The following is a 19,568-nucleotide window of genomic DNA, read 5'->3' as shown; positions in this document are numbered from 1 at the left end:
AAAACAGCATAATAGTCCATCACTTAACATTAATAATAATAGCATTAATAATAGCATTAACTGATGCGACATTATTTTAGTCACCATATTAACTGAAGCTAATTAACGAGTGACTTAATACCCTGCTTATTGCACAACACATGGGCCAGAGTCTCAAGTGTCCCCAACGTCAGCCTATTTCCTAATCACCCAGTTTAAAACCAGAGACTTGAAAGTTGTCCTGGCCAAACTTCCCACCTTCAGGCTAGTAAAACATTATCCTTCTCATTTTACCCATCATACTCTTGCAGCAAACTCTTGCGAATTATAATTAAAGTCAAGTATTTGGCTTTTTCATGCTGAACTACCTCCTTTCCCCTATCCACTGGATGTCACTGGCTTGAACACTGCTCTAATGCACTACTTGGAAATATTTGCAGTGGACAAACATTTTTATTCCAACATGCTAAGAATTATATGGTGCAAAGTCAAATTATTTTGTTTTTTGAATTAACAAAATTGTGATTAAATGATGTTTAGAGGACTCATCTTTATCCATTAAGGATAAGTATTATTTTTTAAATGCCAACAAATGTGATCTTCATCCTCTGGAAACTTAAAAGAAAGCCATTCCATCTAAACTAGAAATGTCCTTTAATAATAAACCAACATCCTGTGATGGTTCAAAAGCTGAGCTGGGCATCCCATCTTTTAGGACTGCCATACACACTCCTTTCTCTAAGATTAAAAGCCTTTTGCCTGTTGATGAAGAGGGAACATTTGGTGGGGTGAATCTTAGTCTGAGAGAGATTCCCTTTGAAATCCACATAAAACAAAATTACTTCCTCTCTAAAACAGTGAAATAATGATATCGTATGGAATGAAGAAAAAAGCAATCATCACTGTGGAGATAAATAAAATATCTTGGATTTCTAAACACTCAACTCAATATATTGAGAAATAAGCATTTTTAATAAAAGTCGGATTTGGCTCTGAGCTCAAAACATAATTATCCAAAGTTTAAGCCTTTACTCTTTCATCATCCTCTGATATCAATTCTGAAAAAATAAATTTCAACTAGAATTAGTTTGTCTGAAAATGTTCCTAAAATGCATTTAATGCTCAGCACTTGCAACAACACTGAGAACATGTTCTCTGTTACAGCACACATGAACACGCCACGTTAAATCTATTTCAAAAAGTCATTAATAGGTTAGAGAACTCAATTTAGCTCCTGAATGTTATTCTCTAGAAAAATGTTTTGGGAACTAAACTATTAGAATCAATAGATACTCAACTCTTTACTTAATTACAATGAAATTCCTCAAGAAAACCAGATAAAAGTCTTACTGCTACTTAACCCACAGCTGATTTATCCAATCATTTTTAAGAAGGAAGGGCTGGACCAGTGTAGAGATATCATAACTTACAAATTTGTGTAAGCATCTTTGTAGTATGTGTTATTCAAGAAAAGCCTGTATTGACTCATGTATGCTTATGAGGATTATTTTATTTTTAGCAAGGGAAGTTAAGAATAGGGTTTTTTTTATATATTTATACAATGTCTCTCAGACAAGCATATGAGAAAACTTCCCAAACAACATCTTGCTTTATTTCTCAATATTCACAGGTGGAAAGAAAAAAATCAAATTGTACAATATTTTGCACCTGGGGGAAATGAGGCAGTCAGAAGTGATGTAAATTATTAAAGATACCTTCTGGGATAGAAGACAATACTCCAAGCTAATGGCAAACAAAAGAAAGCAGGTGTTACCATAGTTACATTAGACAAAGTAGACTTCAAGGTAAAACTGGCAAAGAAAGACATAGAGGGGCAGCATATAATGATCAAAGAGACTCTCCACCAAGAAGACATAACACTTATAAACATGTATGCACCCAACACAGGAGCACAGAAGTACATAAAGCAACTATTAACCAACCTAGAAGGAGATATTAACAACAACACAGTAATAGGAGGGGACCTCACCACACCACTTACATCAATGGATAGATCATCTGGGCAAAAAGTCAACAAGGACATAGTGGACTTAAACAAAAAACTAGACCAGATGAACTTAGACATATATAGAGCACTCCATCCCAAAACAGCAGAATATACATTTTTCTCAAGTGCACATGGAACATTCTCAAGGATAGACCATATATTGGGAAACAAGGCAAACCTCAATAAATTTAAGAAAATTGAAATCATATCTACTATCTTTTCCGACCATAATGCCATGAAACTAGAAATCAACTACAAGAAAAAAGCTGGAAAGGGAACAAAAATGTGGAGACTAAACAACATGCTGCTGAACAACCAATGGGTCATTGAGGAAATAAAGGGAGAAATCAAAAAATATTTGAAGACAAACGAGAATGAAAACACACCATACCAACTGATATGGGATGCAGCACAAGTGGTCCTAAGAGGGAAATTTATAGCAATACAGGCCCACATTAACAAACAAGAAAAAGCTCAAATAAATAATCTTAAACTACACCTAGCAGAATTAGAAAAAGAAGAACAAACAAAGCCCAAACTCAGCAAAAGGAGGGAAATAATAAAAATTAGAGCAGAAATAAATGAAATTGAAACAAAAAAGACCGCAAAAAGGATCAATGAAACAAGAAGCTGGTTCTTTGAGAGGATAAACAAGATGGATAAACCCTTAGCCAGACTCACTAAGAAAAAAAGAGAGAAGTCTCAAATAAATAAAATTAGAAATGAAACAGGAGAAATTACAATGGATACCACAGAAATACAAAAGATTATAAGAAAATATTATGAAAAACTATACACCAACAAGCTGGACAATCTAGAAGAATTGGATAAGTTCTTAGATCTTACAACTTCCCAAAACTAAATCAAGAAGAAATAGAGAATCTGAATAGACCAATCACAAGTAAAGAGATTGAAACAGTGATCAAAAACCTCCACAAAAATAAAAGTCCAGGACCAGACAGCTTCTCGGGAGAATTCTACCAAACATCTAAAGATAATACATTGCCTATTCTTCTCAAACTATTCCAAAAAATTGAGGAAGATGGAAATATCCCTAACACATTCTACAAGGCCAACATCGCCCTGATCCCAAAACCAGACAAGGACAACACAAAGAAGGAAAATTACAGGCCAATATCACTGATGAACATAGATGAAAAAATCCTCAACAAAATATTGACAAACTGAATACAGCAATACATTAAAAAGATATACACCATGATCAAGTGGGATTCATACCAGGAACTCAGGGATGGTTCAACATCTGCAAATCAGTCAATGTGATACACCACCTTAACAAAAGGAGAAACAAAAACCACATGATCATCTCCATAGATGCAGAGAAAGCAGTTGACAAGATCCAATATCTGTTCATGATAAAAACTCTCAAAAAATGGATATAGAAGGAAAATACCTCAACATAATAAAGGCCATATATGACAAACCCACTGCCAACATCATGCTCAATGGGGAAAAACTGAATGCCACCCCCATGAGAACAGGAACAAGACAAGGGTGCCCACTCTTACCACGCTTATTCAACACAATACTGGGGGTTTTGACCAGAGAAATTAGACAAGAAAAAGGAATCCAAATATGGAGTGAAGAAGTGAAACTCTCACTGTTTTCACATGACATGATTTTCTATATAGAAAATCCTAAAGAATCCATCATAAAACTATTAGAAATAATTGACAACTGCAGCACAGTGGCAGGATACACAATCTAAGTACAAAAATCAGTGGCATTTCTATACTGTAATAACGAGCTGACAGAACAAGAACTCAAGAATACAACCCCATTTACAATAGCAACAAAAAGAATAAAATATCTAGGAATAAATTTAACCAAGGAGGTGAAAGGCCTATACAAGGAAAACTATAGGACATTACTGAAAGAAATCGATAATGACATAAAGAAATGGAAAGAGATTCCATGTACACGGATTGGAAAAATAAACATAGTTAAAATGGCCATACTACTTAAAGCAATCTACAGATTCAATGCAATCCCAATCAGAATCCCAAGGACATTCTTCACAGAAATAGAACAAAGAATCTCAAAATTCATATGGGGCAACAAAAGACCCCAAATAGCCAAAGCAATCCTGAGAAACAATAACAAAGCTGGAGGCAACACAATCCTTGACTTCAAAACATATTACAAAGCTACAGTAATCAAAACAGCCTGGTACTGGTACAAAAACAGGCACACATGTCAATGGAAGAGAATTGAAAGCCCAGAAATAAAATCATACATATACGGACAGACAGATAATCTTCGACAAAGGAGCCAAGAACATACAATGAAGAAAGGAAAGCCTCTTCAATAAATTGTGCCAGGAAAATTGGACAGCCACATGTGAAAGAATGAAAGTAGATCATTATCTTTCTCCATACACAAAGATAGACTCAAAATGGACCAAAGACTTGAAGGTAAGACTGGAAACCATCAAACTTATGGAAGAAAATATAGCAATACACTCTTTGACATCAGCCTTAAAAGGATCTTTACAAATACGACGTCCACTCAGACAAGAGAAACAAAAGAAAGAATAAACAAGTGGGACTTCTTCAGACTAAAGAGCTTCTGGAAGGGAAAGGAAACCAAGGTCAAAATGAAAAAACAACTCCCCAACTGGGAGAAAATATTTGCAAATCCTACATCTGACAAGGGGTTAATCTCCATAATACATAAAGAACTCACACAACTGAACGACAAAAAAATAAACAACCCAATCAAAAAGTGGGCAGAGGATATGAATAGACATTTTTCCAAATAAGAAATACGATGGCCAATAGGCACATGAAAAGATTCTCAACATCACTAATCATCAGGGAGACGCAAATCAAAACTACACTTAGATATCATCTTACATCCGCTAGAATGGCTATAATCACCAAGACAAAAAATAAGAAATGTCGGAGAGGTTGTAGAGAAAAGGGAACCCTCATCCACCGCTGGTGGGAATGCAAACTGGTGTGGCCACTTTGGAAAATAGTATGGAGATTTCTTAAAAAACTTAAAATAGAACTACCATACAACCCAGCTTCCTCTCTACCGGGTATTTGTCCGAAGACCTTGAAATCAACGATACAAAGAGACTCATGCACCCCTATGTTCATTGCAGCATTACTTGCAACAGCCAAGACGTGGAAGCAACCCAAGCGCCCAACGACTGATGACTGGATAAAGAAGATGTGGTATATATACACAATGGAATACTACTCAGCCATAAAAAAGACATAATCGTCCCATTTGCAACCACATGGATGGTCCTTGAGGGCATCAGGTTAAGAGAAATAAGTTAGATAGAGAAAGACAAACACTATATGATTTCACTCATATGTGGAATATAAACAAACTTATGGACCAAGAGAATAATTTAGCAGTTACCAGGGGGAAGGAGAGGGAGGGTGGGCACAAGGGGTGCAGGGGCACATTTATACGGTGTTTGACAAATATTACTGTACAACTGAAATGTCACAATGTTATAAACTATTTAGACCACAACAAAAAAAATTATTTAAAAAAAGATAACTTCGGGGTCCTCAACTTAACACACTGCAGAGTTTACCCCTGATATTTGGGGTCTAAAGATGTAAAATAGTATTATGCTGCAGAGCGAGGGAGAAACAAAACGAGAAATAGAGGTTGAGAGTCCTGCGGGGCTGCCGCACGCCCCGTATTCCCTACAGGACGTCCTGAAGACGCCTCCTGAAAGCATCTCTGCCCGTCTGCAATCCCACCATCACACAGCTCATCTTTGAATTAGGCGCATGACCTCCCTGGAGGCTTCCTTTAAGGTGCAGCCCCTCCTCTGGGAGGAGGAATCCAGCAGGCCCCTCCTCTCCCTCCTCCCACCCGCTCCTTCTTTCCTCATTATAATTAACAACTTATCTATTAACAGCTCACATTTATAGAACACGTTAGAATCTACCAAACAAGTCAACCCATATCATCTCATTTAATTCACACAACCCTACAGTGGTATTATATTAGCATTTTAGAAATGAGCAATTTAAAGACTCAAAGAGCCTAAGCCCATGCCAGGGTTAACACGTGCCATTGCACCATCCAGCATTCCACCAGCTAATAAACATTCGGAGTCCCCACGATGTGCCAGACACTGGGCCGTAGAATCATCGATAAACCTAGGCTGTTCCCTCCACCCAGTGCCTCTGGGCAAGTCCCTCAGCCTATAAAACAAGGTTTGCAGTATCAGCCCTACCTAATTCACCGTAGAATAAAGCAACATAATTAACGTGGAAGTGATTTGCAAACTGTAAAGAGAGCTCCACAAACTGGAGGTGTTGCTATTAGCACCTTAGTGGGAATCGGTGTCAGATTGCTTTTAACTTGACAAAAGCCAAGGGCTGGGGAAGGCTCTGAACACCCAGTAACAGAGGGAGTGCCGTTAAGGGGAAACCTCGGAGGGAGGAGCAGCGAGAGCAAACCTCTTTCCAGACATAGTTAAATCTAAGGGCCTCGCTGGGTAAAGAAGTGATCTCTGGATGCTAAAGAGTATGAAGGCAGGGAGAGCCAAAACCTACCAGCACACAGCCAAGGTGAAGGGCAGGGCTGAGCGAACATAGTGTTGGGTAAAACGATAGTTAAACAAGACCTGAAGGTTCCAGCCAGGGTTCAAGAAACTGCCAAATTTAAGGGGCTTAAAATTCAAACCTACTATCACACCAGGAAACAAAGGGGGACATACATTAGAGTCATTGTAGTTCATCAGTTCTAAGATCGTTTTCATTTTGTTTTTACTTTTTTTTTTTTCCTGAGGAAGATTAGCCCTGAACTAACATCTGTGTCAATCTTCCTCCACTTGATACATGGGTCGCTGCCACAGCATGGCTGACGACTGGTGTAGGTCTGCGCCTGAAATCCAAACCTGTGAACCCGGGCTGCTGAAGTGGAGCGTGCAAACTTAACCACTACGCCATGGAGCCGGCCCCTGTTTTGAGTTTCTTACGTCTCTAAAATTGAGATGAATCAATGCAACGGCAGGTCATAATTGCTAATGGTCTTTCTTTCTTATGAATATGTCAAACAACAGCACATCTTAAAATCGATGGTATATTGGATTCAATTAATTAAATAGGATATTTTCAATTATCCTACTTAAGCTGGTTCAAAGGGCTGCTTTCCAGTTGTGCGCGTGACCATACTGTCTTATCTGCACGGGACTTTGCAATGGGACACACTCTGCTCAGCCTCAAGGCTAGCCTTCCCTCCACACTCGAGCCTGCTGGGGCTCACAAGTCCACACTAACTGCAGGAAGCAACAGCCAGCTTCCCACCCAGTGGCAGAGTGGCTAGGATCGCGTCACAGCCGCTTTCTGTTCTTGACTCCTCTGGTTGGCCTCCCATAAAACTGACTTGACTTCCTTTTGAAGCTCTGTAAACAAGAAAGCTTCCAGTTATAGCCCTGCCCCTGCATTCTGTCTGCATCTGCCTGCCTCTGCTACTAGAAGGACATTCCAAGGCTGAGCTCTAAGAAACACACTCAGGGCTGTGAATGTCCCAGCTCATTTAGCCACTGCCACTGATGTAGTTCTAGCTCTCTCGTACCCTTGTCTGTTGGAACTCCACTTTGCCTGTTTTCCGACCACAACAGAAAAATCGTGGGCAGCCTGCCTAGCCTCATAATCTACTTTCAGTAGTAACTTACAGAGTAAAAGCAAGATTCATCCCAAATCTTACAATTTGAACTCATCACAATGCAATACAATTCCATGAAGATGCACCAGCCACCCAATGCATTTGGCTTATAACAGACTCTGTCATAAAGCATGGAACCCTGTTTGCTTTGACATAAAAGAGCTGGTATAAAATATGATATTCACTAGGAAGAAAAGAGAACCTGTAAATCTCAGGAAGAATCAAAAGGAAACGTATCAACAAGTCATTAAAAAAAAACAACAGGAAGAAAGAAATGTTAACCACACGCAGAGCTACCTGGAAAAAGTCCATGTAAAGAAGAGCTAGGAATTACTTTGTTTTTCTACATCAAAGTCGCTTTTAACACCATATTATAACTATCAAGCTATTTGATGCCAGACCACAGAGCTATGACACACACTCACACACTCACACACACACACACACACACACACACACACACACTATCCTTCCTGAAAAGCTTAGACTGTGAATGAAAGATACAGTTTCAAATCAAAAACAATTTGAGCAAATATAATCAACTACTTGATTCCCTTGCACCTCATTTCTTTCTCTCTTTTCAAAGCTTGATCCCCACTGTTTTCATGGGCCAAATTCCAACAGCCTCCACTTGGGATCCTCCCCACTTGAGACCAGACTGTTAACATTGTCAAACTTCAACCCCAGTGTATTTCCTTGTACAGAAGAAATAGTCCATGAGTGTCAAAGAAAACAAGGCTGCTTCAGGATTTTATCTTGTATTCACCATGTTAGAGAGACCTCACAAGAAAGGGCTCCCAAAAGACCAGTTAAAGGAGACACAAATAACCAGTCAAGATATTCCTTGATAAGATCCTTAAAAATTATCTTTAATTGATGCCAAATATGAACAGATCATAAAGTGACAGAAGCAAGTAAAATTGCATAGATGAAACCTATGCGCTTCAATTAGGTTCTCAATTCATAACATTCAATGTCCTCTACCCGACATGGTAAACAGCTGGGCGGGGGAAATGCACAGTAGGTGAAAACGAGACGTGTCCTTAACTCAAGGTGTAAGCAACTGGCAAACTCAAGAAATGGAAGAGCGCTTGTTCAGCTTAAATGGTTTGTTGTCCTGATGGTGCACTTTAAATTACTACTACTCAATTTTCACATCGAACCTTGGTAATACTTTAAGTTGAATGTTCGAGGTATGTCTACAGAGTCCCTGCTGTCTATACAGCTGCTGTATGAACGGTTCCCTGCCTGCAGAGAAGAAGGCTGCTTCTGGAAGGTGTGGACAGGACACTTCAGACCTGGAATATTTTACAAGGGATTTTGTGTTTTGTTTTCTTTCCTTACACCATGTCTTCTTCTTCTCTGATTATGGTACAAAACTTTTCTCTACTCTTTGAAGTCTCATGTCATAAAAAGTGAACCCCTAGTTAACTCCTAAATGAAAATCACTGTGACTAGGGCTAATCTTAAAGCTAACAGTCCTGAGGTCAGCAGGGCCTCACTCCTGACAACCACCCTGGACTTCCCAAGGAAGCCCAGGGTCATTTCGCCTGAGCAAAGAGACTAGCATTTGATCCCAAGACTTCTAAACCTTACACTTATACCCTGAATGAGTTCGCACAGTGACCCAAGGTAATGGAACAGTTTTGGTTAACAAGTCAGCTCCTGATCGCTTCTTTACAAAAATGATAAGTGATATACATTCTTCTAAGGTTTACCTGAGTCATGCTGAACATGTTCACATATTCCCTGAAACCCATGATATAAATGTGTATACTAATACGCCACGTGGTGGATGAGAGCCACGTCCTGAGATCATAATTCAACTTGGGTTGTGTCTGGTTTAAAAATTTTCGTGTGTCTGTCTATCTGTCCTCCTGAAATGAACATAAAAAGTGAAAGACTTCATCTTTTCTTGAAAAAGTGGGAAGATAAAACGGCAGTTTGGCAGTTTATATTCCTTCCAACCATTTTATGCTATGGATGGTTACCACCCACCAATTCTCACCACTCCCGGGAATCAGTCATTCCTGGAAGAAAATGGGGCATTGCCTTCTGCTGATGTCCTCTTTCTCCTTTCTGTTCGATCTAACCTACCAAACGACAAACTCAATTGTAAAACTGTTAAAAAGCATGTGTTCCGAGGTCTCCTATATTAAATGGGAGGGTTAGGAAACTATTTTTACTGACTCTTCAGATGTTAACCATTTTGGAAAATCTGTAACTCTACACAACGTGAAGAAGGCTCTTTATAGACTAAACCAAATTTCTACTTAAAGAAATCTATTCCTCACTTATCATTTACAGGTTTTTTTTTTTAAATTCTCAAGTGAATCAAGATTGTGACGTCACTTGTGCTTTAGTCCCACCACAGTGGGATCTAAACCTGCTGCACGATTTCATTTTAGGGAAGTGACTGTCCACTGGCCATATTTCAGGAGAAGAATTTGTTATCGGTTCATTTGATTTTGCTGGGCTAATGCACTAACACACTCTCAAGGAGCTGTTTTAACTGATAATCAGAACTCAATTCTCAAGGGGGAGCGAGGGAGGGCTGTGCACAGATGGGGAAGAAGAAATGCAAAACAAAAATCTCTCCTGGCTACAGTCTGTATTCTATAAATCTGAGGACAGAGGAAGTCAGTGTCTTTGGTCTCTAATTCAGATCCCTTGAGGTGAGCTAACCACGTCAGAGATTCTGGGATGGCTAACAGCCCTGGTGTGACCCGGCCCTTCCACTGCCACCCTGTGGAACGAGGGCCCCGATACACTGGAAGAGCTGAGCTATGGCTATCAGCACGTCAGATGTCTTCTCCTTCTGGAGAAAACAAGGATTCGGGACAGGAGCCATTAAAGCTCAAGACCAGGAAGGGGACGAAAAGGTAAAAAGCCCGATAAAATAAATCCGTGAAGGTAAACCAAAAGAAAGTCATTCCTTAATAGGCAGTTTTGATAAGTGCACCTTCAGGTCTACAAAAACATTTCAGCACATTATAGTGCAAGGGGTAAGAGCTTTGTCAGACTTCGCATGCCTATGCTACACAGATAATCCCCGTACTCCATTCCTACGGACTTGGTTGTAGTGATCTACAGATGGATAAGCAGCATTCATTTTCCCCATACCACCCAAATTCATAACAACTCCTCTCCGATCCCAGGTCGATAGGTTCACCGCATGTAGTACTTTTTCCTGTAACACATGCAGATGACTCAGGAGTCCAGCGCGTAACCACGAGAGGTAAACCAGGCAGCCAAAGACAATCTCATCAGTCTTGTCCCATTTTCTCCTCCTCTGACCCATCCATCCCACAGTACTGAGTGGATTATTGCTGTTGACAGAGTGCAGCGGTTCAAGTTCTGTGTCCTAGATCTCAAAGTCTAAATAAAAGATCAAGATCCCCAGAAATTTAGGGGAGGTTGGCATTTTTTCCCAATGGGGGACTTTTCAGCAGGTAGGAGAGGAACAGCCAGGATGAGTCAAGGTTCAAAAGAGAAGGAAACCTCACAAGGGAGGGTCTAACGCCCTGTGGTCAGATGCTGTGCAGTCCTTGGCCCCTCGTCTTCCACGATGTTAAGTTCGTCTTACAGATTCACAGAAACCGCACAGGAAGGTACAATGTCCATGTTCGTTCTTTCAACTGAGTCAGCCAGTCTGGGTGTTACTCTAGCTTCTTCACTGGCTCACTGCTAGTTCTAGGATAGGGTAGGGGAAGGGATGGAAGTAACAGGGAAGATTTCCAGAAGAAGCAGGGCAGGAATGTAAGGTGGTCAGCAGCAGGCAGCCACATGCTAAGTGCAAGGTGAAGATTCCCCACCTTGGGGTCCTTAAAAAGGCTGTGAGTGCCTCTCCATTGGTGGACAGCTGCTGGGCCCCAGAAGCCTGTGCTGTGTGGCTCTCTTTCAGCTAGGCACAGGGTCCCCACCGCTCTCTGGGCTGGGTGCCTGGGGCAGCAGAAGTTAGGTGCTCAGCCTGTGAAGTGACTGCCAGGTGGGAAGACCATAAGAGCATCACAGGAAATATCTGAAAGGAGTGGGCCAGGAAGGAAGGCCTAGGAAAGGTTATTATGAACTGAGTATTCCCCCATCCCCGGTGATGCCTGACCAGATCAGACTATCAGAGATTTGCAAAGTGCTGCTGCTAACAGAGGAGGGATAAGGAACTTGGCAAGGAACACAACACTGGACCTGAGAAAGCCTCGCACGCCCAGAGTGGCCCTCCATAGGAAACAAAGTCCCAAAGAGTTTGTCTTGGCTTCTGGTGGAGAAGAGGATAAAAACAAGTTCACAGTTCATGTCCAGTTCGAAGATGGGTCTCAGGCCCCCGTTTACATCCCGTATCACGTTGCCAAAGGGACCAAGTCCAGTGGCTGGCCAGAGAGACGGCACCCTCCTGGATCTCTCCTCTCCAGGGTTTAGGATGGTGTGGTCTTCGCACAGTAGTGAAGTGAGACAGCAAGGGTGGAAAAAGAAAAAGCAAAAGATTCTGTGCCCCAACCTTCCTCCCTTTTTTTACATCACTTCTCAGCTGTGTGAATGGAGGCACTTTCTGCAGTTCACTGTGGGTACAGGATAAAGGCACTAAGCAACTATTAAATCAACTGGTTGGTTTCTTCAGGGAGCCTCAGGGGGATGGCCAAAGTCTCTAGAGACTTCTCATCATGACTGCAAAAAGAAATCAGCTCTGCTCTGGATGCATACGATAGATAAACATTTTCATTTACATCTTAAGAATGCACCAAAAACATGCAGTACTGCACCTTTTTTTGTTGGTTTGTTTGTTTTGCTTGTGTTTATCTTCAGCTAGAAAGAATACTTGTTCTTAGGTGTTGTTACATATACCTTGATGACTTGTTTAGTTTTCCACAGGGCTTCCCTTTAAGGGATGGGCATCTTGCTCCTCTCCGCCTATACCTGCAAGAAACCTGACATTTCCCTGAGCAAAGGCAGGAAAATTGACTAAGTGCCCCCCACACCCACCCCCCCATTATTTCTTTGGGCCTTTCACCCCACAATCTTGTAATTTTTATTATTTTTTCTTTTTTTTTACTGAAATCATGCATTAATTAAATTCAAGTTACACCTTAATCAAACAGGCCATAATGCTGCATAAGAGAACATGCTGTGAGCTCCAAAAACTTATTGTTCCCATCTGACTAACATATGCACTTAAATACAGTACTTTATTTACTAATAGTTAATAAATGAAGGAGTGCACTTTTGGTGAATGCAAATGAAAAAGGATCTATTTTTAGAAGAGTTGATTCCAACGTAAGCTTATCCCCTATTGTCTGAGTTAGCGTTCTCAGCATGCGATTATAAAATAAATATTATCAGGTTCAAACATGCTTACATTTAACTCCGTTTGTGCTGTCTTGCAATAAGGAGGCTAAGGTTTTATATCCAGTTCTAGAGGCCGGGGGGCAGGGGGCGGGACTGGTGAGAAACAACCTGTGTTTGGCTCATCTGCAGTTGAGAAACTTAGCAGCAGGGCAGATGAATCAATTAATTTAACTCAGTTCTCTTTTTCTTAGAGAACAATTTGGGTTAGAAGGGGAATGGGGCAGAGGGAAAACCCCTACAAATCAGGACCAGGATCAGATGTATAAGGTGCTTTGTGAACCAGTCTCAAGTAATTTTTTCCCCTTGTAATATGCAGTTCAGTTGATCAAAATAAAAACAACATTTGTTCATTGCCCGTTTGGCTGGTATATCATGTTACATATAATACATCAGATGCACTGTCTTCAACGTACTGTGCAGTTTGTAAAGACTTTATATGGGAGTCCCATGCAAATTTTAATTTTCTATTTCTAAGTGATCATCTGGTTTTTAGTTACAAGAAAAAAATCAAAGCCAAAGGATTAAAAATGTTTCGGTATGGGGAAGCGTATGAATCTTATTTTACCTAGGCTAGCTCATGGACTGAATTTTTTTAAACCAGTCTTAGAAAAGACACTTTCTTTTCCCATTTGTTGATAAAATGAAAATAGTCTCTTTTTTTATGCATCTGGAAAGCTTCTGGTTCATCACCCCCAAAGTCCGCAATGCAACAATGCATTGACAGTTAAACAGAGTGTTCAAAGACTACTGAGTAAAGTATCTACAAAGAGTGACATGGGTCACTAGGGTTTTTGTTTTGTTTTGTGTTTTAAGTCTTTCAAGCTGCTAAGCGGGTTTTTTTGTTTGTTTGCTCGGCTTTTTAAACATCGGTCAGTAGCTTGCTCTTATTAACGCAGTTTTGGTTAGCTGCGGTGCAATTGGCAGTTCTGATATTGGCCTGTCTATAATGCGCTATGCTATTATTCAGATCCTCTTCGATCTCCATGTACTCAGACTTGCTGACAGTAGAGGAACTGCGCCGACTGAGGTCGCTGTCAGACGCTAAATTAGGGGAGCTAACGTGGAGCAACTGAGCCTGCTCTTCCCCCTCAGTTTCTCGGTGGTAGAAATAGTTGAAATTGGACACAATGACAGGTACGGGCAGGGCAATTGTCAGCACACCAGCGATGGCACACAAGGAGCCCACGATCTTGCCTCCAATTGTCACAGGGTACATGTCACCGTATCCTACAGTGGTCATGGACACCACCGCCCACCAGAAAGCATCGGGGATACTGGAGAAGTGCGACTCAGCTTCTTCCGCCTCGGCAAAGTACACTGCACTAGAGAACAGTATGACCCCGATGAAGAGGAAAAAGATAAGCAGCCCTAGCTCCCTCATACTAGCTTTGAGGGTCTGGCCCAGGATCTGGAGGCCCTTAGAGTGGCGGGAGAGTTTGAAGATTCTGAAAACCCTTACCAACCGGATGACCCTGAGGATGGCCAGAGAAGTGGCCTGCTCGCCCTTCTGGTTTCCCTCCTGCTCAGCTATCTCGGTGCCTAGAGTGATAAAATAGGGGATGATGGCCACAATGTCGATGAAGTTCATGATGTTTTTGAAAAAGTCCGTCTTGCTGGGGCAGGCGAAGAAGCGCACCACCAGCTCGAAGGAGAACCAGATGATGCACAGGGTTTCCACGATGAAGAAGGGGTCCGTGAAGATGTTGGAACTGTAGATAACCGTGGTGTTGTCGATGCGACGGACGGTGCCTGTGAAGTCCTTCTCATCCTTCAGCTCGGGTAGAGTCTCCAGACAAAAGATGACGATGGAGATGAGGATGACCATGACGGAGACGATGGCGATGACCCTGGCGGGTCCGGAGCTCTCGGGGTACTCAAAAAGCAGCCACACCTGGCGCTGGTACTCCTTCTCGGGCAGGGGGCGCTCCTCCTCCTTGATGAAGCCCTCGTCTTCCCGGAACTTCTCCATGGCCTCCTCGCCCAACTCGTAAAACTTGATCTCCTCGGAGAACATGTCCAGGGGCACGTTGACCGGCCTCCGCAGGCGGCCCCCCGACTGGTAGTAGTAGAGGATGGCGTCGAAGCTGGGCCGGTTGCGGTCGAAGAAGTACTCGTTCCTCAGGGGGTCGAAGTAGCGCATGCGTTTCTTAGGGTTGCCCAGCAGCGTGTTGGGGAACTGCGCCAGGGTCTTGAGCTGCGTCTCGAAGCGCAGCCCGGAGATGTTGATCACCACGCGCTCGCAGCACTCGTGGTCGTCGTGGTCGGCCGGCCGGGGGTAGATGCCATCCTGGGGGTGGCCGGGGGCGGCCGAAGCTTCGTCCACGTTCTCTCCAGACATCACCGTCATGGTGGAAGCCGGGGGTAGGGGTGAGAGCCCAGGAGACGGCCCGGGGTGCAAGAACGAGGGAGGAGGGGTGGGGGGGACCCGAGCGCCCCCCCCACCGGAGTGCGCGTCTCCCCCACGCTCAGGGGGAGGGGCTTCAAAGCGAGCAGGTCCAGAGATCTGCGACTTCGCTTCTTGTTACCTTCCCCTCCACCCTGCCTTTTACTCAGTTGGGAATCCCCCTTGCCTGCGGCCCCGGGTGCAGCTTTTTGCCGAGGGTTGGGGTGGGGGGAGGGTTGGTATTTCTTCCTGCTCCGAGGTGCCTTAACGCAGTGCCGTTCTGGCGGACCGGGCCAGCGCTTCGGGGGTCACCCTGGCCTCCCCTCCCCTCCGTGAGCCCTCCTAGGACCGGGTGCAGAGCCAGCTCAGCAGATCCCCTCGCCTGCCACCCTCTCTGCTTCTCCTCGGCTCTCCCCCCTCCTACCCCTCTTCGCCTGCCGCCTTCTAAGCTCCCACCGGGGCGATCGATGGACGCTGCAGAGAAATAGAAAGTGATATGGGGGTAGAAAATCAGAAGCATTCAGATGGGACGGATCTACAGACACCGAAGAGCACAGACCTCTAGCTTTTTTAGACAGCACTGGACTTTTGTAGGGTTATCACATACACATAGACAGACACACGCAGACACCCGGAAATCCAAGTTTGGGGCTCTTCCATCCCACTTTCCCCAATGCCCAACAGCCGATCTGTTTACAACTTCGTTAAACTAGAGATCGGAAAGCGCCGAGAGACGCTGGGGGAGCTCCAGGTCCCAGGCAGCATCCCCACACCCCCGGCTTTCCCCACCCGGTCGCCCCAGCCCCCGCTTCTGCAGACCCAACTGGGGAGCCCCCTACCTGGCCGGTCGGCTTGGCGCAGGGGCGGTGCTGAGTCGGCGGAGAGCCCGAGTCGGAATGCGGCAGGTCGCCTTTGCAGTACCGGGGCGGGAGCCGCGACCGCCGCCGCAGCCGCATCCGAGAGGCGCCGGGGCAAACTCGCCGCCCTCACCCCCTCGTCCTGCGGCCGTTCAGGTGGACAGTCGCTTTACTGAGCAGCTACGGCGGAAATATCCATTCCCTACCCCCATTCTCACCGGTTGCCAGCAACCTAGAGACGCTGTCCTCTCTCTGGTGCAGGGAGTTCCGGAGGATGCGGGGCGGAAAAGCAAAATGCCACCCTCTCCCGAAGCTCTGAAGCAAATGACGATAAACAGCACTCTCGCCCCCTCCTAACACTACGGGAGCCCTTGATTCGATCCCGAAAGAGGCGGGCGAGCAAGAGCCTGGGTCTACATGGCTCTCGGGTCCCCTCGGATTCCGTAGCCCAGCGTGGACCTCGCCGAGGCTCCGCTGCGCGTCCGGAGCCGTTAGGAGCTCCGAGTGGGGCAGGGTGCGTGCGGCGGCGGGTCCGCTCGGTCCATTTCTGGGCGCTGCAAGATCAGCAGAAACCTGAGAAAGCGCCTGGAATGCGGAGCAGCGATTGGCCCACCCGGGCGTGGGTTGGGGAGGGCGGAGGAGGGCAGGAGCGAGGAGGTAGATGGAAAATATGAGGGGGTGGCTTGGCAGAGGGGGGTTGTCATTCAGTTCCCACCCTTGCCAGCACAGCTTTTTCCTTCTCTTGCTAGAAAAGCCGACCACCAATTCTACCACCCTTATGGTCCACAGCCACGCACACGCACAGTCCCTAGCCACGACCTTCCCCGGGAATTTCACATTGTAAATGGTCAGGTCCGACGCAATGCAGGCGGTGGTGTTCCTGGCAAAACTCCTCGGATGGGTCTGCGTTTGTGCAGTCCCACAATAATCCGCTTCGGTCGCCACGCTCTGCACGCCCTCCGCCCCTCCGGCAGGGGGCTCTCTGCGGGGCCATCCCAGCTTCTCTCCGCCGGACTCAGAGAGATGCCAACTTGGGGAAGAGCTCTGCAGTTGAGGATCACCTGGGTCTGTTCTGTGTCGTGTTACTGCGAGGCAGAGGTGCTAAAAGTCTGTCCCTCTTTGACTTACGAGGGGAGTTGAAGTTTCACTATCAGATTATTTTAAAATACGGAGAATGTGACTTTGGGCAACCAAAGGGTTTGTAGGGTTGTCTGCCAACTTGGCGCTAATTGGGACGAATCTGAGAAGCAAGTCGCCCGCCCACCTCCCACCTACGTTCTTCCTCCAGCAGCCTCTTTTCCCGGCCTAGTGCCTCCACAGGGCCATTTGCACGGCTTGCAACTTCGGGAAAGGGTCGGTACAGAGGCGCAGGGCAGCACGAGCCGGGGAAGTGCGCGGTGCACTGGGAGGGCGGCTCCCGCTGCGCCCCCAGAGGCGCTGCGCCTCCGCGCCTGCAGCGCCGGAGAGCCAGCCAGCAGCTCGGTACTCGAACTGCTGCGGAGTCTCTGAGGAGGCTGCGAGAACCCGGGCGCCGCTGATTGGTTTACCCCGCTGCCTCGGAACCACGCCTTCGCACCGCCGCGGATCTCGCCGCCTCCCGCCCACAGGACCCACCTCTTTAATCAAAGCCAACGATTGCATGTCCCCGACCCCCACCCGCCCGGCACTCTGTACCGGCTGGTGGAAAGCAGGGGCCTCTGCGGGGTCGCCCAGGCAGTGCAAGAGTCCTGGGTGTGCAACTACTTAAGTCCCTCCTCCAGACTGAGACTCCAGCGTTCCTTTCAGAAAAATAAAAGTATCTGTTCCCTCCGCTCTGCTCTGCCGGATCCATTCCCCGGCTTTTCTTTTACGAACAATGAGTTCTGTTAAACTCCTCCTTCCCACATCAAACGCCGCCTTTCCCCACCTTCCACACACATATTCCTGCATCCCACTAACTCCGTGGTTCCCTACCTTTCTGCACTACTGCTTTATGGCCAAAAACATAAAAACTAAAACATGAAGTTCTGAGCTGGTCAAGTCCCTTATTTTTGTTGTTGCTGCTGTTACAGCCCTAGGGAGATAACCCCACTTGGCTCGATAAACATTTTCTGACCAAGTCCTATCAATACTGGGCTCCCCTGCCATGCTCTTGGCCCTCCCTCTGCCTGTGGCCCCCTTCCTTCTTTTAAACGCCTCTAAGACTGTCATCTCCCCAGCCTTGTGTGGATGCACTCGCCCTGATTCAGCGTTTGAAGATTGCCTTACTAGAAGAGACTCCCAGACTACACCGCGGGATCCCAGCTTCCTAAAGTAGAGTTGTATTAGGGGGCATAGTAAGATCTGGAGTTGGATTAGGGGGCATAATAAGATCAACATCCCGGGTAGGTGTGTTTAGAGCACAACAGGACTCCCAAGGAATTGAAAGAAAGTTGTTGAGCTAGGACATGGTCATTCATCATTCTTGATGTAAGCCCACCATTGGTAAGGGTCTGAAGGTGTTTATTCATTCAACAAATATTTGCTGAGCCCCAGCTGTGTGTCAGACATGTTCTAGCACTGGAGACACAGTGATAACTAGGACATATGAGGTCCCAGCCCTCACAGAGCTCACATTCTGAGGGGAGAGATGGACAATAAACAAAGAAACCATACAGTTCATAATGTTAGGTAAAGAAAATTAAGAAAAGGGGTAGAGAGTGACGAATATAGTTTTGCATGGACAAGAAGGGCCTCTGTGCAGAGGTAACATGTGAACAAAGAACTTCAAGAAGAGAGAAAGCAAGGAATGAGGACATCGGAAGGACAGATGTCGTAGCAAATGCAAGCCCCCCTCCTGGCAAGGACAAGCTTAGCATATTTGGGAAACAAAAGAGGGCCGGCATGGCTAGAAAGAAGTGCCCCCTGGAAGAGCAGTGTGGAAAGCAGGTCAGGAAAGCAGGCAGAGGCCAGGTCACTCAGAGCCTCTTAAACCACTATAAGAATATTTCAGTTTATTCTCAGTGCAGTGGGAAGATATTGGAGGACTTGGATCCGCATACTAATATAACGTGATTTGCCATTTTTAAAGATTATTCCAGCTACTGGAAACAAGGTGCGAATTTGGAGGTTATTAAGGAGCACAGGCAATGATGGCTTAGACTAGGGAGATAGTGGTAGGCTTGTGAGGAGTGGTTGGAATACGATTACATTTTGAAAATAGAGATGGCAGGATTTGGGATGTGGGGGAAAGAAATGTTTGTTTCCTAGATTTGTAGCCTTAGTAAGTAGGTGATGCCATTTATTGGAGGAGAGGATTGGACAGCTTCTCTCCCACCAGGATGTGAGCTACACAAAGTCTGGGTTGTTGTGTGTC

General features: G+C 45.0%; 1 protein-coding gene across 2 annotated transcripts; it reads right to left on the bottom strand.

Annotated features, from left to right (window-relative positions):
* Positions 1-12,674: 12,674 nt before the first annotated feature.
* KCNA1 (potassium voltage-gated channel subfamily A member 1) lies at positions 12,675-17,715 on the bottom strand. 2 transcript variants are annotated; one of them, XM_023642187.2, is made up of 2 exons: positions 16,217-17,715; positions 12,675-15,851 (listed from the first exon to the last, which is right to left on the bottom strand). In XM_023642187.2, the coding sequence occupies exon 2, from the start codon at positions 15,339-15,341 to the stop codon at positions 13,854-13,856; it is 1,488 nt and encodes a 495-aa protein (XP_023497955.1). In that variant the 5' UTR covers positions 15,342-15,851; positions 16,217-17,715; the 3' UTR covers positions 12,675-13,853. The 2 variants fall into 2 exon arrangements, with proteins under 2 accessions (XP_023497955.1, NP_001243860.1); NM_001256931.1 differs by lacking the exon at positions 16,217-17,715 and having other exon boundaries at positions 13,808-15,371.
* Between the last annotated feature and the right edge of the window lie 1,853 nt (positions 17,716-19,568).

This window comes from Equus caballus, chromosome 6, assembly GCF_041296265.1.
Source record: "Equus caballus isolate H_3958 breed thoroughbred chromosome 6, TB-T2T, whole genome shotgun sequence".
NCBI classification, from domain to species: Eukaryota; Metazoa; Chordata; class Mammalia; order Perissodactyla; family Equidae; genus Equus; species Equus caballus.
The sequence above is the reverse complement of the archived record's forward strand: the minus strand, read 5'-3'. Positions and strand labels throughout refer to the sequence as shown.